Source organism: Cryptomeria japonica, chromosome 10 (assembly GCF_030272615.1).
Source record: "Cryptomeria japonica chromosome 10, Sugi_1.0, whole genome shotgun sequence".
Taxonomy (NCBI): Eukaryota; Viridiplantae; Streptophyta; class Pinopsida; order Cupressales; family Cupressaceae; genus Cryptomeria; species Cryptomeria japonica.
The window spans coordinates 383,583,914-383,609,433 of record NC_081414.1 but is presented as its reverse complement, the minus strand read 5'-3'; the positions used below and the strand labels follow the sequence as shown (position 1 = coordinate 383,609,433).

Below are 25,520 nucleotides of genomic sequence, written 5' to 3'. Positions count from 1 at the left end.
ACTTACTAAAAATAGACATTGTCTCCAAGAATCTTGGAGACCAAACCGGAAGCCGAAATAACATTTGAAAGTCATACAATGTCATTAAACCATTTGAGCTCACTGGTAACATCGGATTACCTCTCTAAACAAGCTAATACAAGCCTAAAAAGTCAATGACAACTATACTGCTAGAGGAACTGAAAATGGGGACATTACATCATAATGAAATCTTGAATATAATATAGACTATGAATTTGACATTTTCATTGTTCAATGTTTTTGATTAAGGCAAAAACAGGTTTTGAAGGGACCTGAAACCCCTTAACAGCATCAAAGCTTAGTGAAGTCTTAACAAGAAATTAAGCCAACAGCGACCACAAAAACTGAACAGCCCCATAATAGAAATTAACCACATTACATCAAAGGGGCAAAAACCAGATAGAGCACAAAACAAAAGCAGGAGAAAGCAAAAAACACAAGACACTAAAAAGCCAACAGAGAGCCAGCACCAGAACAACAACCCTAGTTAACTTGTTAATATTCACTTCAAAGTTTAGTAGTTTCTAAGTTTTATTAGTTTGCCAAAGTTTCATTTGTAATTCTTATATGTCTTTCTATAACATTTTGATTTTTTTCAAATACTATATGTTTTAGTGTCACCCCCTAGCACTGCCCTAGTGCCTTCCCCTGTTGTCCTCCGTTGTCTCCAAACTTTAGGCCTTTGGTTCCCTCGTCCTCAAAATCCATCCCTGCGTCCCCTCGTCACCTTGTGAGGAAACTCCATGAAACTATGCCCCACAACTCTAGTTACGAGTGAGGAACTAGTGATTATATATTTACTTTCTAGTTGTGCTTGGGACTAGGAAGCATATATCCAGGTATAGACTTGTATGCGAATAATAACAGTTCTTTGTGTAAAACATTGCTTTCTTGAGGTGAAGCTGTAAAAAGAATATGCTTTTGATCTGGGTACTGAAAAGATACAATCTATGTAAAAAGCGTATTTCCAACCCATGATTCTCTCTTATTATGGTTTAGCCTCAGTTGTAAAATTTATGTTTTTGATGGTGTTATTATGTTTGTCAGCATTAAAAAAAAGTAATCATAATATGTGTTCCTCCACTCATGCCCCCAATTCTGTTGCCTATAAAAATTAGTATGTTAATCCTTAAATGTAATTATACCATATAGTGGTGTTCTTGTTTTTTGTTTTGTTTTCTAATTTAATTTTTGTACTTGCAACACTATAATGAATACAGTAGAATTTGACTAATATCCAAAGTCAGATCCAAATTTATGTCCTATATGACATTCAGTCTACTCATTGCAATCCTTCTAAAGTTCAAATGCTTAAGCAATTTATGCCTTATAAAATCACCATTGTGCACGTGAACTCTTCTAAATAGAATTTATTCATTGGTGAGAAAGTAATATTGCATTCTGCAGAACCAATGTACATCACCCCATTTTATCATCACACCAAATTTTGTTGTTTTATGACTTATTTTATTTATTAAAATAATATAAAAAAAAGTGACCAGGCCCAACTTAAAAATAATGAATTATTTTAATCTGAAATGTGGGAACAACAACAATGTTCTGTGTTAACAACAATTTTTCCTATAACGTTGACAGCGGTATTGATCACAGTACTATTAACAATGCTGCCAAACACTGTACTGATCAAGAATGATACAAATCACAATAATAACAAATGCTACTGATCAGTGATCATAAGATGATTTCTAATCATAGAAGGATAGTTATGTTGAAGGACAATAACGATGACAATGAACTTGTACGACATTACTAGCAGCTGATATGTAACAATGAAATTCCAAAACAATTACATCAATAATACAACTATGTGTACAAATGAAATAATGGCAACGATATCCATTGATAAATAGAAATGACATCAAGTCAACAACAGCACTAGCATCTATGATGGAAAAATAATGATAAGTCACATGAGCATAATCATTTGACAGTTTTGTCTAGTAAAATTTACGCTCATGAATTATAAATAATGACAGCAGTGTTTATTGATATCAAAGGTAACAGTGGTAATCGCTAATCACAATTGTTGTATTCTATATTCACAAGGTTTTCAAACCCAATTATGCCAAGTTTTTGACAAGTGTAGATAACTGCGTTCATTTTTTAATAACGACAGTAATGATCGCTGTTGTAATGTTGTTCCTTTGCAACATACTTAATTGCTATTCAATAGTGGCAGCTGGAAATTTAAACTACTATTTTTACTGTTCAAGGTATAAATCCCATTTATAAAAGTTACAGATAACTATGATCGAAAAATCACAGGTCCGACACTTATGTAGAAAAGGGGAAAAAAAACTAATTTCTTGTGATATTACTGGAGATATATTGCTAATAATATTGGGATATATTTGTGAAAATCTCAGTCAAGTCAAGAGTCTGAAAAACTTGCAATATCTCAAGAAAATGTCTAGAACCCTTCCAAGAAAAGATATATCATAATATATCTTGATATTTTAAAGGTATTTGCTTCTATTGTTTAAAGACATTTTGTATCCCTTTTACATTTTTCCTTTTCCTAAAGCTCTCAAAACTAATTTGTTACTAGTGTGAATTGCGGACAGGTATGTGCTTTTTTTGACAATGCTATTTTACTTGTAACAAAGACAATGTGGTAAATTGGTTGGATAGAAAATGGAATGGAAATCTTCCTTAAACTCTTGCTTACATATAAAAAGTAATAGATATGCTCATTTGTACCTTGCTTTCTCAGTAGACAAGAAATCTACTAGAACTAACTATATGTGAACAGTTGGTTTCACTTATTGCAGAACTCATCATAGCACAGTTGCTTTATTTGCAAAATAGGGATCCATATCATCCAATTTATCTGTACATCAACTCGACAGGAACATCACGAGAGGATGGTCAGAAGGTATTTACTATTGTGATTTTCTGAATTGCTTATTTTGCTTTCCTGGGGTGAAATAATTATCCAAATTGGTGCTGATATTTTAGGATTTTTTTTAAATGGTAGACTGTAAAGTACAGCGCCACATAAAGATAAAAAATAACATAGATTATTAAAATTTTACTTTAATTTGATTAACATATTTGATCTTTTTCTTGTGTAGTGGATATAAAGGCAATTTTTGAAGTGAGGTAGTTTTCAAGAAACATGTAGTAGGTATTTTGTGGTGTGCTAGTACCTTGCATTTAATAAGTGATAAATACATTAAAGTTTTAAACAGTTGGATCACGTAAACATTCACTAAATTCCTAAACCTAGAAATTTATCTCAGACTTTAGGTTTGTTGTTAGGTCTGTTATATACCCTGAAACCAGATACAAACGCACAAACTAAAAATTCCAATTTGATGTTATATCTTTCATTGACTAGGCGAGTTTTTCTATTTTTGATGGTTGAGGGGCCATTTCTGTGTAGAGCAGAGATAAGTTTGGCAACCATTGTCAGCTGACCTTTGAGATTGTAATATTATTTGTATATTTTGAGTTCCTTCTGTGGTGTAGTCTGTAGCTTGAAAATATCTTGATTCAGGTAGGCTATTACTCGAATGCTTTGAGTTTAAATAAGTTATCTTCAATTAAGAGTGTGCATGAATTAGCGATGGATCTTCTTACTTTTGGTGCGTCTCCACCACAGTTTTTCAGTAACTTGCAAAATGACCTATACAATCATGTTTGAACTCTTTTTCATAATTTTTATTTCATGCCCAAATCTAATACCACATAAATGATAAAATAATAGTTATAATGGAGAACAGCTGCACAAATTTTGATAATTGAAGTACAGATTCCTACATGATTTGTTTGATCACATTAATATGGTCTATCTCAGATAGCTATTCACAATAGGGTATTTAAATTTCCGTAATAAGCCACCCCAATCTGCTAATCTGATTTTCTGAGTTTGCTGATCTTTTTTTTGTTCTAATGGCTTTTCTGATTTTTTACTGATTTTTTTTTTTTTTTGAATTTTATGCTTGTGTTTTAGTATGCAATGGAGAATGACAATAGAATATTATGCTGGAAACAAATTAAATGAAATGTAAATTCAAGGAAAGACAATTTTGATATTTTATTTGCTCCCAAATCAAGTTACATACCTGTACATTTAGGTACAGGTCTGATTATTAACTGGAGGAGCCAATGAATTAATAGCTGGGCTTGATTTCTTCACATAGACAGCTTACCTAATGTCTGATCTGCAATGTCAGACCTAAATCAAGTTTGATCAGGCCCTGATTATGCCTCCAATCCCTACGTCCCAGCTAGGGTTTGCTGGTAACTCTTCCTGGAAGTAATGGCTGGGCTGGAAATGGGTTGCCGAGCTCGTAAAATGTCCAAAACTGACTGGATCTGCAATAATTTACCGATTCATCCCTGCTGCAACTTGTTTGTGTGTTTTCCCTTTGCTGATTACACTGAAAAAGACCATAAATCATATCCTTGGAAGGTATTGCACTTCTGTAGGCCTTCAAACTATGAAGGTTTTCGTCTCCACGATCCAAATGCTGAAACCCTTTCTCAGAGCTCCAATTCCAAGAATGCCAAAGCTGAAAAATTGATTGAATGAATGCTTTATTCATCACCAAATGCTGCTTTATTCTATTCTTCCCTTGGCCCTACCCTTTCTAGGATTCCAAAAGCATCTTTTGAAAGATTTTATTCCATGTGCTTTATTATATGCTCCTTCTAAAGAATAGTATTGTAACAATACTCACCCAAATATGGCCAATGCACCCATGCTCTCTGTTGACCTGAAACATAGTTACGCAAATATCCCTCAACCCACTTGTTGACTTTGTTTGACCATCCGTCTAAGGTTGGTAACTGGTGCTAGGGGTCAACTCTGTACCTGCAAATCGGAATAGCTCCTGCCAAAATATACTCATGAATCTGCTATTCTGATCACTAACAATGGTCCTGGGAAGTCCATGGAGTCAAAACACCTCACGGAAAAATACTTTTGCCACCTGTGAAGTTGTGTAGTCGGCTGCAATAGCAAAGAAGTGTGCAAGTTTTTTCAGTCTATCCACAACCACATAAATCCAGTCTCTCCCTTGAACTCTCGGAAGACCAGTGATAAAATCCGTCGATATACCCTCCCACTTCTGCTCTGGAATAGGCAATGGCTGCAAAAGACCAGCTGGGAAAGTATGCTCTGACTTGTTTTGCTGACAAGTCACACACTCATGAACATAGCGCAAGACATCATCCTTGAGACCTTCCATGAGAATCTCTCATGTACTTGCTTGTATGTCTTGAAGTACCTAGGATGTCTTGCTAGTGGTGTCTCATGGATGGCGCGTAGAATCTTATCCTTCAATTTCAATCTAGGAACTAAATAAATTCTGTTTTTATAAAATATCACATCATCAATCACAATGAATCTATCACCTTGAATTTGCCCATCCATAATCTTGCATGCAAACTGATTTTTGGAATACTCAATTAAAAGTTGAGATTTACAATGAGCTCAAATCTCACTCAAGGAGCATAGTGCAGCAGCTGAAGGCCTCTTGGAAAGTACACCAGCAACAATCTTCTTCTTCCCTTTGACATACTCAATGTCAAAGTCATACGCCTGTATTTCGCTGTCCCATTTCTATTGGCACTCACTAAGTTCTTTCTACTCCAAGAAATACTTCAAGATGTTGTGGTCGGTCCTCACCATAAATCTGCCACCTACCAAGTACTGTCGAAACTTTGCCAAAGCATGCATGATGACAAGCATCTCCTTGTCATAGGTGGAATATAACCTCTCATTATCTCTCAGCTTCCTGCTCTCATAGGCAATGGGATGGCGATTTTGCTTAAGGACCACTCCTATGTGCTCTCCTGATGCATCACACTCTAAAGCAAAGGGTTGAGAGAAATCTGGAAGAGCTAAAACTAGACAAGTGCTCATGACCTGCTTGAGCCTATCAAATACAACTTGTGCCTCATCTGCCCATTTGAATGCACCCTTCCATGTGAGATCTGTTAAAGGAGCTGCAAGTTGTGAATACCCCTTCACAAATCTCTTGTAATATCCACATAAGCCTAGGAATCCCCGCAAGTCTAAAGTTTTCCTAGGTGGAGGCCAATCAAGTATCACCTGTATCTTCTCCTGGTGTACCTTGACCCCATCAATACCAATCACATGGCCCAGGTACAAGATCTCTGTAAGTCCAAATTCACATTTGGACATCTTGGCATATAATGACTACATCTCCATAATGCTAGGTACTTCATCCAGATGCCTCATGTACTCCCCCAAAGTCCTGTCGTATATCAATATCATCGAAGAACACCAACACAAACTTACACAACTGCTTATTGAAAATGTGATTCATACAAGACTGAAAGGTAGCAAGTGTGTTAGTAAGGCCAAACGACATCACTAAGAACTCGTAGTGCCCGTAATGAAACCTGAATGTTGTCTTATGTATGTCCTCATCACGAACACGTATTTGATGGTACCTTGATCAAAGATCAATCTTCGAGAAGTACATTGCCCCATGAAGCTCATCCAACAACTCATCTATGCACGATATGGGATACCTGTTCTTAATGGTTTTCTTATTCAATTCACAGTAATCAATGCATATGCGCATAGTGCCATCCTTCTTCACCAAAACTACAGAAGAAGCAAAGGGGCTCGAACTAGGCCTGATGAACCCCATTTCTAGTAGCTCCGAGATAGTCTTTTCTATCTCATCCTTAAATGCCTTAGGATGATGATAGGGAGTGGTGATGACGGGTTTAGCGCCCTCCTCCAACTCTATCACATGCTCAAACCCATAGTCAGGAGGTCTACCGGGAGGAATATCACCAAATACAACTCCATGCTTGCCCAACACTGTCTGTGTTAATGTAATAGCGTTGGTTGGAATTCTTCTAAACCGACATAGACAACTAAATTGTCTAATTGGCCTATCGGCCTTAGACAATTTAGATATACCAATTGAATATTAAGTTTGTCAACAAGCATACACGACTTGTTTATATTTATTAAAGTGTCATTTGTGTATAACATATAATTCCGCCACCCTTGTATTAGACGTGTTCATTATGATGTAACAAACCCCTAACTAAAGGACGTGGTGGTTAAATAGAAGCCGACTTTTGAAGTAGGCGTGTTGATTGGTAACGTCTCTACTTGAATATAAAGATCGGTTTCCCTCACTAGCATTGTAACAATCATTCTTGTATCTGCAGATCGAAGTATCTATAGCCTACAACAGTTCACATTCATCTCCAACAGACTCACAATTCTCCATTAGCGATTTATATTGAGGGTATATCCATTAAGATAATCTACAGCATTTGAGGATCTATCAAGGAAGATCGACTTCATAATCAGATCATATATTTGATATAGCAGATCAGATTCTCTCCCTAAGTGAATTGTTGTTATGCATACACAGCTTCTAGTGTGAAGCAAATTCATTGTAAAGTCACTTGACATTGTTGAAAGAATAAATATATACTTCATTGCTGGGTTTTTCCACCTTCAAGAGGAAGGTTTTCCCAGGGTAATCTTTGTGCAATTGTGTAAATTCCTGTCTATCTAATCTGATCACCTAAATTTAACAGTCTGGACATCGGTATGCTCTGGCTGCTCATCAGGTGAAGAAGGTGACTTGGATGAAATGGAATATTGTGCCGCCCAAGCAACATCTCCATTACTAAAGAGGGACTCCATCCTACGTGCTGAAACTACCATAGGCCCACCATCAGAAAGAGCCTTCAGTACCACCTTCTTGCCATTTGCCATAAACTCCAACTCCATCCTCCTGAAGTCCTAAACATATTTGCCAAGTGACTGTAGCCATTGGATGCCAATCATTGCATCAATCTCACCAAGACTAACAACATAGAAGTCATCGGTCAAGGTATAGTCACCTATTTGTATGCTAAGTTGTGGAACTCTCTTGGTACACCTAATAGAGAACCCAACCACTATTGTCGTGTTGAACCCAACAAAGTACTCTACCTGCAATCCATGCTTAGCAACCAGACCCTCATCAATAAAATTGTGCGTAGCACCACTGTCCATGAGGCAAGTCACACGCTGTCCTTTAATCACTCCTTTCAACTGAAAAGGATGGATCCTAGGGACTCTAGAAAGAGTAGCAATAGTGACCTTGGATGTACCCAAAGTCTCATCCTCCCCAAGCTCTACTTGTGGAATCTCCTGCTCAGCCTCACCATTGCCGCCCTCAAAAGTTGTATCTTGTATATGCTCATCATCCACATCTGAATAAACCTCTATGAGATGCACCTTGCCTTTCCCAAGGCATTGGTGTCTAGGCTCCCAAGGATCCTTACACGAGAAGCAAAGCTTCTTCCTCCTCAATTCATTCCGTGTCTCCTAATCCATCCTAGGAGGAGGTGGCACACTTTTGTGCTGTGTGGAAAACCTCTGAAAAGGTTTAGAGCCTTTGGAAAACTTCTTATCCGACTATTAAGAAGTGGGTGGTGGTGTAGTCTCAAGATCTAGGGTAGTCTAAATAGCCTCATATAGGGTCCTAGGCTTAAGAGCCTTGACCAATCCCCGTAACTTGTCATGTAAACCCTCAATAAACAACATCACCACACGTCTATCCGGCATCTTAGGAACCATAACAACAATGTACTGAAACTCATTAATATAAGTTTCAACATGTCCAGTCTGTCACAACAATGCTAAATCCCTGAAGTACAACTCAACATCTTTACGATCAAATCTAGCAATCAACTGCTCAATGAACTTTGTGTAAGAATGAATGAGTCCATGGTTTTGGGTAACCAAACCATGGTGCCACCAATCATAAGCCATGCCCTTCAAATGTAACACTGCAAACTGAATAGCCTCGTTCTTAGGCATCGGCTTAAGTGAAAGGTAGATGTCAAATTTGTGCACCCAGGTTTGTGCACTGATCTTCCAGCTACCATCAAAGGAAGATAAAGTGAGCTTATTGGTAGCTCGCTTGAGGTCACCATTCTGCTACTATTTAGGCCGTTTATCACCAGGGTTCCTCATATTGTCTCTGTGCTGGAAAGAATACTGATGCAAAGGAAAAGCATCTCTAACATGGTCTGGAAGGCATGCCTACTCAACACTAGCTGCCATAACAACATCCTGAAACTCCACGCCCTCAAGTGGGTCAATTGGTGGTGGCTCATCCCTAGGTGGAAACTGAGGCTACATAGGTCTATTTGCTATTCGTGTATGTGTCCTATCATGCCTAGGAGAGCCAAGTGAGCTAGCGATCGATGAAGGAGTCCTACTACTCCCACGGTTGCCTGGAACTGAAACGGACCCACTATGTCTGCTATGTACGCCATGCCTATCCTTGTGGCGATTCAAGTCCAATCTATCCAAAGTATCCTGAAGCCTATCTAATGCCTGTAGAATTCTTGGCTGTGAATTAGCCAAAGTTCTCAGTAACTCATCAGGATCAGGACGATTTTGTCTCTCCTCATGCCAAGGACTCCTATTATATTTGAATGATCTCAACGGGTAATGCTTATGGGAACTAATCTTAGTTTGGGAATGGGAGATTACACACCATAAAGGGGAATCATGCTAAAATGACAAAACCCATTGGATTGCAAGAAAGACAAATGGTTGGATAAACCAATTTTATGTGGGGCAAATCAGTTCACTCTTCTATGTTTCTTGAGGAAGAAGAATTTGTCAAGAGAAAGGGGATAAAAATGCAAGTTTCAAGCACATGTTCTTGAGGGTGTACATACCCTTGGGATCCATCAATGTTGCATGAGGAGGGATGTTGCACTACTACCTTATATCTTGAATGCTTTGAGTGAGCATGGTGTAGAGCATCATCTTGAAATGGACAAGGTAGGTGTGAGGTGTTGGGAAATTAATTGTTAGTGTTCACATAGGTTAATAATGTGATATCACAACTCATGTAGCTATTACGGATGTGAGAATAGTTATTTGTTTGTTTGAGTTGTTAAAACCATAGTTATAGGACTCACAGAGTCTGGCCAGACTCGGCGAGTCCCGAGGTGGGTCACCTTTGCTGAGGCCAAAGGACCTTGGACTTGGACTCGGCCGAGTCTGGTCAGGTCTGCACAGACTTGACGAGTCCCAAGCCCTGGACTCTGCTGCCCAACACCAATTAAAAACACACACAAAAAAAAATGACTTTATTTTAAGTGAAATAAAAGGTCAATCCACATCTCCTATCACAAGGAGACCCATTGGAGGACCCTGAGATCGAGGATGATAAAATAATAAAAGTCGGTTGAGCCTTCAGGGGTGCTGGTCCTTGACCCCGACTTGGGGGCGCTACCACCAAACCCCCATAGAATAATTTGGGGGGGAAACTGCGCCAATAAATGTGGGGAGAATTTAACCTCCGAGTCTGATTAGGCTCCATATAACAACAAGAGGATGTGGATGTCACTGAGGCTGAGGTTGAGCCTGAGACATAGGCAAAGATCATGGCTACAGAACGTTCCAGGACCTATCTTAGATGCAAACATAGGACAATTGTGAGGTTGAGTGATCACTGATATTGGCTCCTTTGAGCCTTAGACTTCTAGGCTCTAGCTTTTATGATGAACTTGATATATGTTTTGAACTTTTGATGACATGGATTTCATATTCCATGAATTTTGGAGACATTTGACACTATCTATATTTCGAATGTGTTATTTAGTTTATCTTATTTCCTTCAGCTCAAGCCTAAAATTTGCATTTATATGTATGTGATCAATGTAAACTTGTGTATGTGCTTCTATTTGATGAGATTATTGTGTCTTTAATGTTTATTTGTTAAAGGACGCATGAAACAGGTTTTAAATCCTCAAAAAAATTTGAATTTCTTGGGTTTTTCAATTTGCCAAGTCTTGGCCAAGTCTTTGCCGAGTCTGGGTGGCGAGTCCGAGCCCGAGTCAAAAATCAGCTTGCTGAGTCCGCGCCGAGTCCGAGTCTTGTAACTATGGTTAAAACAACTCTAATAATTAGTGAATTGTTCCTATAATGTAGGAACTAAAACTCCTATAAGTATGTAATCCATTAAATGAATGGAATATAGTAGAAGCAATATTATTTTGTGTGTAAAGTTTTTTAGTGACTTCTATACCTCTATCCATATTTCTTATATGGTATCATAGCGGGAAAAAGAAAGATTTTTGCCACTCTTTATAGCATGATATCAGCAATATCTCAAAGCACTAGATGGAATGCCTAGGCGTGAGGATTTCGAGCTCCGGCTAATATTATTGAATTTCAATATCATAACCTGGGTGTATTGTATCTACAGCATCTACGGCCCCCTTGCCTAACGATCTATTTGTAGATTTTGAACCACCGTGGATCATTTGAGGAGGCCTGTGATGACGCAAGGATAGCGTTTTTCGTTATCATTGATTAGCCCATATCCATTTGTGTCGGGTGACTGATAGTTTTGAGTTTGCCCGTTCAAGCGTTCTTTATTAGTTTGCAGACCAAATACATTTATCCGCATGGCTGACTGCTCTACCTTTGATTCTGATAAGATCGGCGCTACTCCAGCGCATATCTAAGTCTGCCTCTCACCTAACGTGCAGGGTTTAGTGTGACAACTATTGCAAACATTGGCTTGTGGCTGAGTTTCTTACTTGTGGCCTGTATATCCTTGATTGGCTGGCCTCTATGCTTTGCAGAACTCCTGCCTGCTAGTGTTGCATTCCGTGAATCCGATACTCTACTCCTGATCTGCAACAAAGATGCTGAAATGATAGTTGTGATTGCTATTATTGAGGCGGAAGTTTGTTTTGCTCTCATTTGCTCCTTGGTGGAGATTCATTCACACCCATCACATTGTATTTTTAGGACTTGTATTCATGATTGGGAGGGCTGCTTTGGTGTATTTCATCCCATTGATGGGCATTGTTCTTAGCTGCATTTTTATTGTGAGATTGGCACCTTGATCCAGCATTATTGGCCTGTTCTCTTTGTTGACCAGTCATCTTGCCAATCAAAGTGGCTTCAGTGATCAGTTTTACACTAACATTGGTCTGCATGGAGATGGTTGGTTCAATTATTATCTCTAACTGTTGATTAGAGATACGTTTATTTTCAATGCATAGTCCCTCGACTTTATTATTTGTTTGTAGGTTTATAGACTTTGAGTTATTTCATATTATTTAAAAATTGCCTTTATCTTTGTGTCATCAAAGTCCAAAAATAATAAAAATTGTCTTACAAACGCATTTTTGGTGGTGACCAATGTTCGATTAAGGTTTGTATATATGAGCCTCATAGTCAAATTTGGATGAACTAGCAATAGATAAGTGGAGGTTGGAGGTAGCGGAGGTTGGATATCAATCAGTGGCCTCTCGTTAGTCATCAACGACAGGGTTGCACATATGATATGGTGACAAATGTACATGTAGTGTGTTTTTTTTCATCTTTTTAGTATGGTGTGTGAATGCTGAAAAATTATTGTATTGGAGAGCAGATGATTGCAGAGGTCCTCTGACTGCGATGATCCTTTGACTGTCGTACTTCGTTGGAAGATGATCATCCAGTCAATATGTTCATTGGCAATGGTGATCATGTGCAACAAGATGTAGACAGCAAGATCTAGACAGTAGTATGCAGTCTGATATGATTTGCTTTTTAGTGTTCCTAGTTGTGTGACTAAATGGAAATTTCACATTGTGGGGGGGAATAATAACCAATGTTCCATTCCCATTTCATGCCAAAATGACTAAAGTCAAGGGCAGCTTCCAGTGGCAGTGGTGGTTGCCTATGTTGTTCGAGATCGAGTGACAATGATCGACAACTGTGACTACAATTAAGAACATTGTGTTCTTATGGAATGTGTTTTTCAGATTTGTGATATGTATGTTGATTTCTATATACCTTCCTTGATGTACAAGCATAGTAGCAAACAAAAGCACCAGAGTAAGTCAGTTCATGGATCTTGAAAGGGTTTGTGGGAGGATCTTGAAAACCACACGAGGTGAATAGTTGGTGGGTTCTTGTTCATGTCCAGGTTTGTGGTAAGCCTGTGTGAATACCATGAAAGGTTGATGGGAGGTACCTTTCATTTTGAATCAAGATCATGAGCCATTAGAGTTGGGCTTACTGCAGATGAAGGATGTGGGTTCTTACCATGTTCACACTAAGGGGGGAATGTTGGGAAATTAATTGTTAGTGTTCACATAAGTTAATAATGTGATATCACAACTCACGTAGCTATTACGGATGCGAGAATAGTTATTTGTTGAAGTTTGTTTGAGTTGTTAAAACAACTCTAATAATTAGTGAGTTGTTCCTATAATGTAGGAACTAAAAAACCTGTAAGTATGTATTCCATTAATTGAATGGAATATAGTAGAAGCAATATTATTTTGTGTGTAAAATTTTTCAGTGACTTCTATACCTCTATCCATATTTCTTATATGAGGGAGATATTTTGCAAGTTAAATGCAAAGAGATCAAAGCAAAGGCTCAAGTATATTGGCAGGTTGCGGTCAAAGCCAACACACCAACAAGTACATAGAAGTTTTATAGAGATAGAGGGAGAGATTATTTGATGTCTTATAAACAAGTAAACTTATGTTGGACTATGACGTCTAAGTTGGGAGGAATGATTTGTAAAGATACATTATTCCGTCTACTCCAAATGTATCAGCCAACCCAGGACTAATTATCAGCAGGGCTAAAAGAAGGTATTTTTTGCATGGTGGTGAAACCAGTGGGTTTAGTTAGTGACAATTATGCTACTGCCAGTGTCAGGTTTGTGGGAGGATCTTGAAAACCACATGAGGTGAATAGTTGGTGGGTTCTTGTTCATGTCCAGGTTTGTGGTAAGCCTGTGTGAATACCATGAAAGGTTGATGGGAGGTACCTTTCATTTTGAATCAAGATCATGAGCCATTAGAGTTGGGCTTACTGCAGATGAAGGATGTGAGTTCTTACCATGTTCACACTAAGGGGGGAATGTTGGGAAATTAATTGTTAGTGTTCACATAAGTTAATAATGTGATATCACAACTCACGTAGCTATTACGGATGCGAGAATAGTTATTTGTTGAAGTTTGTTTGAGTTGTTAAAACAACTCTAATAATTAGTGAGTTGTTCCTATAATGTAGGAACTAAAATACCTGTAAGTATGTATTCCATTAATTGAATGGAATATAGTAGAAGCAATATTATTTTGTGTGTAAAATTTTTCAGTGACTTCTATACCTCTATCCATATTTCTTATATGAGGGAGATATTTTGCAAGTTAAATGCAAAGAGATCAAAGCAAAGGCTCAAGTATATTGGCAGGTTGCAGTCAAAGCCAACACACCAACAAGTACATAGAAGTTTTATAGAGATAGAGGGAGAGATTATTTGATGTCTTATAAACAAGTAAACTTATGTTGGACTATGACCTCTAAGTTGGGAGGAATGATTTGTAAAGATACATTATTCCGTCTACTCCAAATGTATCAGCCAACCCAGGACTAATTATCAGCAGGGCTAAAAGAAGGTATTTTTTGCATGGTGGTGAAACCAGTGGGTTTAGTTAGTGACAATTATGCTACTGCCAGTGTCGGTTATGAAAATCACTAGGTAAAATTGGTGGCAGTTTTAGAACTGTCTGCTCAGTAGTAAGTTCACTGTTAGAAACTTCTAGGGTTGGAAATGCAACTGCTGGTCTGCTGTGTGGTGAGAATCCAACAATCATTGTTATGGCAGAATGAATGTATCTTCAATTACTTGATGTTTGGGAATCCTTTCATGCATGATAAATTTTTCTCTATGCATTATAAGAAGTGAACAATCTGGCAAATAGATGCATGAGAGAGAGAGAGTGCAAGTGTGGAGAAAGAGTGCAATTGATGATTTATGGCAGAGAGACAATCTGCTCTCAATTGTAATTACTCTATGCCTCTTGTAAATATTTCTTTACAAGCATTAGGAGAAGAGAGAAGGAAACAAAGAGTGTGACTTATGCTTGAATAGGTCTTTCCATTGATTTCATTGATCAAAGGAAGAATAGGAAGATTTGCAATTATCACTTCGAGCTGATTTTCCCCATCTTGGTGTTTCCAGGAAAAACTTGTGTTGTTTATTTCGTTCTCTATGTCTTATTGCTTATAAAAGTAGTTTACATATTCCATGCACATTCTATTGCTTTAACAGAGTCTAATACCACTGTCATTTTAGCAAAGTCCAAATAGTTGTAGCAGGGTTAATTGCCTTTAATTTCCATCAGCAATGTTTCTAGAAATTATAGGTCAGACCGACATGGTCAAAAGGTACCTGCACATTGGAGTTCGGATTTTTGCTTGTAGCTAGAAAATATTTTCAACTGCAATGCAACCATATACCATAAGGTCAAGATTGCCTGATATATATCATACTGTACATAGCCTTGGCTGTTCTCCATTTTGTTTGGTTCTGTTTCTTTGATTGCAATTTAGGTAAATAATATTTAAACTGATTATAAAAAGTGTGTAGTATTCACTTCTTAATGATTTATATATCAATATTCATTAAAGAGAGCCCAAATTATCAGATAAGTTGAATTTATATTGCTCGAGTTGCACATTTGAAGAAGCTTCCTTTTGCAGATTGTTTTCTTTCAGAAGTCAATGGTAGACACTGTTTTGATTGCATGTACAGACCTCTAAAGGGGTGAGATCAACATTTCCAAGAGTAGTCGTTTCCTTACAGTTTCTTGCATGGTTTTGATTCAGCACTTCTTTATGGCATTCAATTGCTACAAACCATTTCAATTTTCTTGTACTTGTTCATCCTTAATTAGAAATGATGTCAAACATTGAAAATAACTGAAAAAAACAGGAATGCTGCATATACAGACTCCACTTCCTATTTCTGCTAATAAAATGTTTTCCATATGTTTTTGTTATTTTTCTAGTTTTATGCAGATGTTACTATATCCATTCAATGCAAGTTTTTGGTTTTTCTGTCAAAATCTTGGGAAAAAAATAGGAGTAAATATGTATACGAGATATTTATTTCACATGCTTCTACATTTGTTTCTGATATCAAGATGGATTTGTTTCAGGTTGCCTTTGAAAGTGATGGTTTTGCCATTTATGATATAATGAATAGTGTCTTCAATGAGGTAAGTTCAATTATTGGTTCAACAATAATCCATTATCTTTTTGACTTATCTCTTTATCTGAAAACCTCATACTCATGCTTCATCTTGCAAACCGGTAGCAATTAAATAGAAATTTGTGTAACTTGCTAAGTAGTAGTTTAACTGTCAGATGCTGCAAACATTTTGCTTCTTTTGCCCTCTCACATTACTGCCTAATTCCAGCATAGTATTAATTAAAGCTTTCCATGTTGAAAGCATGCATTTGCCAATCATTTGCCTTTCCTGTTTGATTTTTGCAAATGTTATCCATTTTAGATTGGCTTGGCATCTCAGGGAAGCTATTGGATATCAGGTTTACAGTAAAAGTTTGAGTGCTTTATCTACCTAATCTCTGTAGCTTGCTTCTTGCTTGGCTTTATGCTTATTGCCTTGTTTGTTTAGATTGTGGCTTATTTAAGCCTTAACTTGGATGTTGTGTGTCATAGATCCCATCTTCAGTGTACATACTGCATATGCTTTGCTCCATCATTATAATTGGTTGTAGGGAGGGCCCTTTGAACTAGAAATCAAGGGTGTTTTTGTCAGCATGTCTAGACAGTTAATTATATTTTAATATTTTACTCATTAATCTTCAGACCTTTCCATATAAGAGTTTTTTACGTACTGCCAATTAAAACAATTCAGGTTTGTAAATATTGAGAACATGAGTCTTCTGTATATTCAACAAACAGATTCGAACAGTGGTCATGGGACAGGCAGTTGGCCATGCTTGCTTACTGGCTGCTGCAGGAAAGAAGGGATGGCGTTATATATTTCCTAATTCCATAGGTCTGATGATAACTGTGCTATGTTTAATACTTTTTTAATTCAAATTGTGGTGTTGTATGTTGTATTTCACAATTTTCACTAGTTTGATTGTATGACATGCATAATTTATGCTTATTTGCTAATTCGGTTTGTTCTTCCTTTTCTCAGTTAGGCTTGAAGAACCATTTGTGTTTGCAAGTGGACAATTGCCAGAAGTTGAGGTTGCCATAAGAGCGAAGCAAGTGAGTTTTCATCCATATATGGAAGCTATCTCTGAAATATCATTCTATTACATAATCATGCCAATAGTTCAATGAATACAATATTTGATTGCTTTTCAAATGGTTAGGGGTTTTATTTTTTAGTAGGTATGCCAAATAGACTGTTAATCTGTTAGTTTTTGAGGGAGGAAAAATATTGAAAGTTATATGAACATTAGTTTAAAGAATTTTTTCTGTTCTAGGTGGATTATGTGAATGTGGGAAAACTTCTGCTTTGAAAGAAAATAACACTGTGATTATTTATTGTGGCTTTAATGGTTTTGTCAACAATAATTTCTCTGATTCTGTAATTAAAAAAAATTCTTAGATGAGCATACAGGCTAACTAAAAACATGGATTCTTAGATGAGTATACAAGCTAATTAAAACCACAGATTATCGACCATGTTTATGAAGATTATGTTTGCAAAATTTCTAATATACTATGCCTAATCCCTGTTATTGCAATTTATGTGTAAAAGAAAAGAATTTATATTAGTATCCACCAATGACCAAAGTAACTTGATTGGATTTGATAATACATGTGGTTACAACAAGAAATCACTAGGTTAAAAAGAACCCTAGGTTCTGAAATAAATAAATGCTGAAACAATGAAGAGGGGTTAACCCAAGCTAGGAAGAGCTCAAACCATGTGATCAACTGGATTAAGTAAACAATGAAACAATGTTGAGGGCTAAACCCAAACTAGGGAAAGTTCAAACAATGTACTCAAGCGCAAGTGCAAAAAAACCATGAGGGAAGGACAATGGACACCATAATGTAATAAGGAGTTGATGGAGGCCATAATATGAGTGAAAATTCTTAGGAGCTCTTGCCCATGCAGACGACCTCTTGAGGCTTGCCTCAAAAATGATCCCTCTCTGTTGCAATCTCAGCCACCCTAATCTTCACCTGAGCTACTTCTTGCTTGGACTCATCAAGCTTAGAAATTTGAACCTTAGTAAGCTGAGATTGCTGGGCCTGTTATTCTTGAAATCTAGTCTAATGTTAGCCTGACTCATTTTGTAAGGCTTTTTTAGTGATGGTAACTTTGTCCCCTCGCTTTGGATGCACAACGTTGCTCATACATGGTATTTTGGAACATGAGATACTAATACCTAAAATGATGATTGATGGAGTACAAGGATTTGAAGGCACAACAAGATGAGGTCTGATTGGAAGCCACTATTTCGATGTTTCTAGAGTGTTCTGTAGAAAACCTTATTGATAAAAAATTCTTACAAACTTCAAGTGGCAATCATTCCACATAAGATTCTTAACATGGCCTGCCTCCTCCAAGATTATTGGAGAATGAGATAAATCCACATTTTGTACTATATGACCCCACTATTGTGCAGAAATTGCTGCAAAGTGCTAAGAGGGTTTGTAGGTTCAGTTGAGAAAATTGTGTAGAAAGAGCCCTTTGAAGGTGAGAAGAACTAATTGAACCAAAGTGTAAAGGTGTAGTGAAGGACGTAAACTTCTGTTAAGAGTGGTGCATCTTTGAATTGAGAACTGGTGAATGCTCTACTTGTTGGAGAAGCCCAGGCAAACTTGTAGCAAGTGGAAGTTTAGGCAAGAAATGGAAGAGCTCATAGGAAAAATATCCATCATGCCCGTCGAAGCATCCAACCAATCTAAATACTCTATGTGGCAAGCCTCAACTCAATGGTGGAAAAATGGTGGTGGGAGGGGCAAAGGAAAAAGCACCTGCTTAGCTTCCCTATACCTAGTTGAGGTCATCATCTGACTCACTATCCACTTCATCACTAGTCATATCCTCATCATTTAGTTATGCTTTCTACCGCCTTTTGCATTTCTTAGTGGTATTTTGGTTACTTTTTGGTGCTTCCTCATAGCCCTTGGCATTTGTGAATTGTGCACCTAGTGAATTCCTTCTGAAGAAAAATGGCTAAACTGTGTCATAGGTAATATCTGCTTGAAACTCACTATCAAATGGTCCTTGAGTGTAGAATGCTTCCTACTATAGCCTGATGGCATGTTGAGTCATATAAAATCTCTCATGCTTCAAGTAAACATGAATCTAAGCCAACAATTCTCTTGAATTGTAAAATTCATCCTTGCTTAGTCAAATCACATAGCATATCATCTGAATTTCTATATCAGAGGTATGCATAGCAGAGACTATTTTAGAATGAATGTTTTTTACACAATGCTATTCTTTTGTGGACAAATATTCTTTTTCAACCCTCTATCTCGGCCTACGTTTTTCCCAACCTCTGATTTAGTCATATCTGCTCTACATAAAGTTTGAACAACTAGGACTTTTTGTGCTTTTGTTTGATTGTTGTTACTTGTTAGTGGGCTTTTGTGTTGACAATCCAATGAAGGGTACTTTGTAACACTTTTGGCAAAATCAGTGGGTATGTAGGTGATTCAAACTTCTTGATATTGTACCAAATGAATGATTCAAGCTTATCTCTATTGTAGGTAGATACCATCTGGACTGAGAAGTTTTGAAGTCCCTCACCCAAAAGTAGAGCATTTGCAATATATTATCTACTTTAACTTTGCAAAGGGAAGCCTTTAGATCATGCCCATCTGATTTGTTTTTCCACCAACTCTTGATATCGTTGCTACTAAACTCTCCTGGCTAAGAGTTTCAGGGGTGGGTCTTTATTTTTTTCGTTCATTTTGAAACTTTTTGGTGCCCTTGGCCTTACTTGTAGCAACAGTTTGCCATTCTTGGAGGATTTGAAGCTTTGTTAGAAGGAGCTGACCTCCTTGAGGTGTGTCCAATGTAACAAAGGCCCTGTCCATGATCATTTTTCAAATTTATGGCCTTACAGTTGAGGATGAATTTCTTGCACTTTGCTGATTTTCCCCTTTTTAAGCCATAATTGTGTTAGCAAATCTACAATTTTTCATAGTGAAATACATACTAAAACCTTGGTTGTCAATTTTTTGGCCTCTTGTTTTGGGCCCTTGGATTTTGGAGGCTTGCTGGGAATCCTGGAAGAGTTGGTTTGATTTCTCTTCTAGGTTTAACTCTTCAAGAAATTGAATTTATGAACAATCACAACTTTTTGCTCTCTGCACCCAAGGTCTTGTTTTTGGTGTAGATAATGGAGATAATTCCATAAGTTGCTTTTGATTGTACAAACATACCCCTGCCTCTAATTGTGTACTATGCAGCCCTGTTTGTGCTTTGATTTTTTTGTTTTGTTTTTGGAATGTGTTCTGATGGTTTTTGCAATGTTTTCACATTAACAAATATAGTGCAGATAAATAGGAAATATTGCAACAACTTTTCAATTCAGAAAATAGACAATACATAAATTACACAGCTGCAAATTCCAGATGTAATTTGTGATCTGGAAATACATTTTTCTTCAAAAAGAATAGCAATCCAGATCATAAATTTGCATTTATTATTTTTTCTTTTTGGAACGTGTTTTGATTGCTTTTGCAATGTTTTCACATAACAAATATAGTGCAGATAAATAGGAAATATTGCAACAACTTTTCAATTCAGAAAATAGACAATACACAGAAATTACACAGCTGAAAATTCCAGATGTAATTTATGATCTGGAAATGCATTTTTCTTCAAAAATAATAGCAACCCAGATCATAAATTTGCATTACATATCTAATTCCAACATAGCCAGAAAATGCAGCAATGAGGAAGTTGGATATGCTATACAAAACCAGCAACAGGCACTCACAAAATGAGATGCCACACTCAAGAAACCCTCCCGGCTGCAATGAAGTCAATATCTTCAAGGCTCCTTGCCCTGCGATCATAATGAGCATCAAATCACATCAAAAACCTAACCAGCAAGCTTCCTAGAATCCCATGTCCTCTATGAACATGTATGGCCTGTAGAGAACGTGTACGACCAGCAAGAAAGGAATGAACAGTGGCAAAAATTCCTCAAAACTCTTCAAATCTCATTCACTAAATCTGATATGCAGTGACCCTCTGAATTTTGTTGATACAAACTCTCCAATCAGCCCAACCTATTCTCTCTGAATGGAAACACCAAGATCTCTTTCAATAACGTGGAGAAGGTTCCCTTTCCCTGTAAAGGTTTCCATCCTCACAAACCAAAGAGAAGCAATCTCCTCCAAAAGAAATAGCAATATCAAATATCAAACTCAACATAACAAATGAGCTTCACAAAACTCCTTTTATAGCTCTCCCAAGCAATTTGGCCCTTTTCACTTTTGTCTTATATTTAATAAAATTCACTTTCTTTTTAATCGCCAACATAGCACTAAATAATAAAGGCCCATCTATTTAAAATAAATCATCTTTTACTTTATAACTGGCCTCTATAGCCCCTTCATTAAATAAATTAAAATAACGATAAAGTTAAATCTTTAATTTAACCTTATTAATTCAAATTCATTGTTTTTTAATTTAAAACCACTAGACTTTAGAAAACTGTAATGACTACTCCTGTTCTAGACGAAATTTTTGCCCCTATCTCCTTAGTCCAATATGCAGGCTTTTAAACAAACAGTTTGAAAGCTACTGCATAACAATCTTTTTCCCTGAGTTTTGTTTGAGGAAATGCTATTTGTTTGGGCCTTAAATAAGTAATGTGCCAGATTGCAAGGTTTGGAATGGTTATATTGTTTCTTGTTTGTTCACTCTCAATTGATGAGCACATTCTTCTCAGAAATGAATGCTTAATTTAATACATGCAATTCCATTTGACAACTCAGTAAAAATACACAGTGCAGATTTAATAAGAAGCCACAATTCAACATTAATTATTGCAATAATTCCCCTTGCACCGAAATGCAAATAAGTCTGCAACTTACAGGTAATTGAATAGAATCCTTAATTTGCCCAAGTTGGAGCATTCATGCACATCAACTGGTCTAGTGTGAAGGAGGATTACAAACAATGAAGCTCAGAGGTTTCACCACGTCCAGTACAACACCGAAACTTCCATCATTCAGAGTTGACTGCTCAAGATAATTTTACAACTATAACTTGCTCAGAAACTCTCTTCACATCCATCTCCAGTCAAAGCCTGACTGAATTGCACCAAGGTCACCAAACTTCTATCCAGTCTGAGCAGCTTCACATTGAACAGGATAATTTCTTACCTCTATGCCAAACAACGGAAATGAAACTCCATCTTCTTCAAAAACTCTGAACACCAAACAAGGACCTGTGCCTGAGACTAAAGGTGCACAAAGAGAGCCCATGGGCTAGGGAATGTTCACGCACGACAAAGATAGGACTGCGTCAATAATGACATCCACGACCCGAACTAATTTCCACCCAGAGGAAAGGATTAAAGCCTCCCATGAAGAAAAGCAGAGACGGACTTGGAAAAGTCCACGGCCAAAGAAATCACAAGGCAATACACGGACACTCCCGTGAATGCAAATTTATGAGATATTAATTCTCAAACATTAGTCGCTAAAGAATAAGCCCGATAAGGTTCACCTCTAATTATAATTCCAATGTTTATATTTCACTCGATGAATAATCCTATGCCGACCCTGTCTTTCTGCATTCTTACACACAAGCACCTCACACACCGGTTCATTACCACCAGATAATCAATGGCTCACGATTCTTAATATTTCCTATGGTCAACATTAGAGATAGCGGCCAAAATATTAATGAGGGCCCGCCATCGATTTCACCATATAAATCGCTGCTTATGATTTCTGCGGGTGATACATAAATATTCCATGGCAGAAATAATTCTTTAATCCAATACACTTGGCTACTAATCTTGTTAAATGAAATATTTCTTGAAATTGTTTCCTTACAATGTCAAAGCTTACGGCAAACATACATATACCCACAGAGCCAATATTATAAAAAATTAAGACTTCAGGCAGCAATAAGACCAGATCAATCCTCCAACGGATTTTTTTTTGAAGTAAACATCAAACCCTTACAAATTGTCTCTATGAGAGACTTCACAATATAATCTCAACAGAAAGTATGCTACCAAATAGCAGAGGTACCATACAACAACAGTACCTCAACAACAGAAATACTTTCCAATCGTAGCTACAGAAAACACAGAAAGATTGGAACAACCTGAAATATTCACAATTTTGAAGCACAAGTGAGACACCTGAGTGATATCTCCAACTGACAATGGGTTTTTGTCCACTGCCTCCAAGCTCAAGGGTTTCTGCCAAACCTGCTGAAACCCAATTGTCCAAGAGGAATACAACCAAGAAGAAAAACAAATTTCCAAAACCCCCTGAAATGAAGGCCAAATCTTCCTTTTATAAAACTCCGATGAAGTTTCCAGAAGACCCTTCAAATTCCCTTTGCTCGACTTTTCATTTTTCCCTCTTTTAATTTTTTATTTGAACTTGAGGGAATAAATAATAAAGTGACTTAATTAATATTTGCTAAACTAACCATTAAAGTCACTTTAATTGCCTTAATAAATAATTAAATTAAGTTGTCATTTAATTTTAAGTATTCTCTGATAACTTAAATTTAATTATTTTATTAATTTCTAATGTCCAATTAAATGGGACATTACAAAAACGTTGAGATAATTGTCAAAATTGAGTCCACCGACAATATGAAAAATAGTAACCCTTCTAATTGGCTCAGTCGGTGCTCAATACTGACTTACTAAAAATAGTAAGTGTTGGAAGACCAACACAAATTCACTCCAAAAAAGGGCATTGTGCTCATAATCATGGTGGAAGCTCAACTAAACATCAAATGCTGCCAAACTGCTGGACAAACTGCCTCCACAGTTCCCTAACCCCAACACATTAACCTATGGGAACCCAACTGGATAGGCTAATGGTCCACCAACTCAACTGGTTAGGAAGGGGACTTAAAATTTTGAATTAAACTTACAAAATTTGGCTGTAAATTACATTCAGATTTACACTACTATGTGCTAACATAAATTTTAGTTTGCCAATTGTGAAACATGTCACCCTCATGATAGGTTGTACAACAAGCCATACTACACATTAACTTGCAAAGCAGCATATGACATATGGTAGAGTTTGGTAGGTTGAAGCAGCAATGATCAATGTGTATGCTATAGAAGCAGACAACTATATCAAGGTACTGTAGTTTAGCACCAAGATACTTGGTTAAAATCCATCGTTCCTAAGTTCTCTTCATGTCATTCCTTCTTCCTTCATTGCATGACTTAAGCTGTCCAATATATCATAACTTCTTATCATCCTATCATATTGATACAAGTACATAACTTCTTATCATCCTATTTTCTAGGGTGCACAAACCACCTAATTCCACTTATTCCTTAACCAAATCCATTCTGCGTGAACCTCCTAGAAAGACTGACAACCCAATTAAATAAGCTGATTAGAATAGGTTTAATAAATTAAACCTATCTGATATGGTTAACTTAGTTATGATCAAACTTTAAATACATCAAGTGTATTCTAACCTATACACCTTGGTGCATAACATGAATTCCTAATCTTGCTCGATTGTTTCATCAGTCCTAAGACTTGAAGATAATAGTTTTCACTTGTGGACTGGGACATACAGAGTGCCACATACTTAAAATTAGTAGTGGAAATGGTAAAACCATGCATCTTCAGCAGGAGACAGCTTCGCTGAACTTTTGACCAAGGATAGGTACACACTGAGCTATCCTCCTTGAAGTTGTGAATCGGAGCACACAACTGTTCACAACAATCAATAATCAGAATGGTCTTACTATACTTCTTCACGTGAACAGAGACACACAATTGTCCACAATGCCTTGGGACTAGGGGCACAAAAAACTGTCTATAGCACCTTGTGATTATGGGCGCACACAATTATCCATTTAATCAATTGGATTGGGTCTTCTTTATCTTTACTACTTTGTGTGAATAGGGGCAAACTCGACTACTTACAACAAGTGTGTCATGGGCCTCCGCTTCACATATATGTTGGTCTTCAGTTGATCTAGGCCTTATTGAAAACCTACTCTCTAGAGTAGCACATGTACAGTTGTCATTATCACTGTCTTCTGCTTTATAATCTATTTTGCTCTAGGTTGTTACTTGTTGGTGCGTGTTTTATGACACACCGAACATTGAATAAAGATGTCCAAAAGACACTCTATCCTCTCTTGAATAAAATCACCGTGTATGCTAAGATTGCAAAGAAGATCATATGGCGATTCCAATATTTTTACTGCGGACTAGCGACTTTAATGTTGGATATAGCTCGTTTGGTGATGTATGCTAGTAATCCAAGGGGAACTTGGGAATTTCATTCACAATGAAAACTCTTTATTTTTAGGATTTTCGATTTTGTATTTCAAAAAAAAAGGAAAAGAGGAAAAGGATTCAGAAATTCTATACTATTCCTAGGAATTTAAGAGACAGTGGTGATTGGGTGAACCTAAACCACACTTTGGTTCGTCAACTTAAACAACTAAACAAAGTGGGTGC

The 25,520-nt window shown here is 37.1% G+C and overlaps 1 protein-coding gene across 1 annotated transcript in view; it reads left to right on the top strand.

The window, feature by feature from the left end:
• Positions 1 to 25,520, top strand: part of LOC131075876 (ATP-dependent Clp protease proteolytic subunit-related protein 3, chloroplastic) — a 151,075-nt gene that overhangs the window by 87,751 nt on the left and 37,804 nt on the right. Inside the window, exons 3-6 of the mRNA XM_058012801.2 lie at positions 2,795 to 2,917; positions 16,021 to 16,080; positions 16,791 to 16,887; positions 17,035 to 17,108. Coding sequence (XP_057868784.1) covers positions 2,795 to 2,917; positions 16,021 to 16,080; positions 16,791 to 16,887; positions 17,035 to 17,108 — 354 coding nt within the window. The remainder of the gene's footprint in view (positions 1 to 2,794; positions 2,918 to 16,020; positions 16,081 to 16,790; positions 16,888 to 17,034; positions 17,109 to 25,520) is intronic.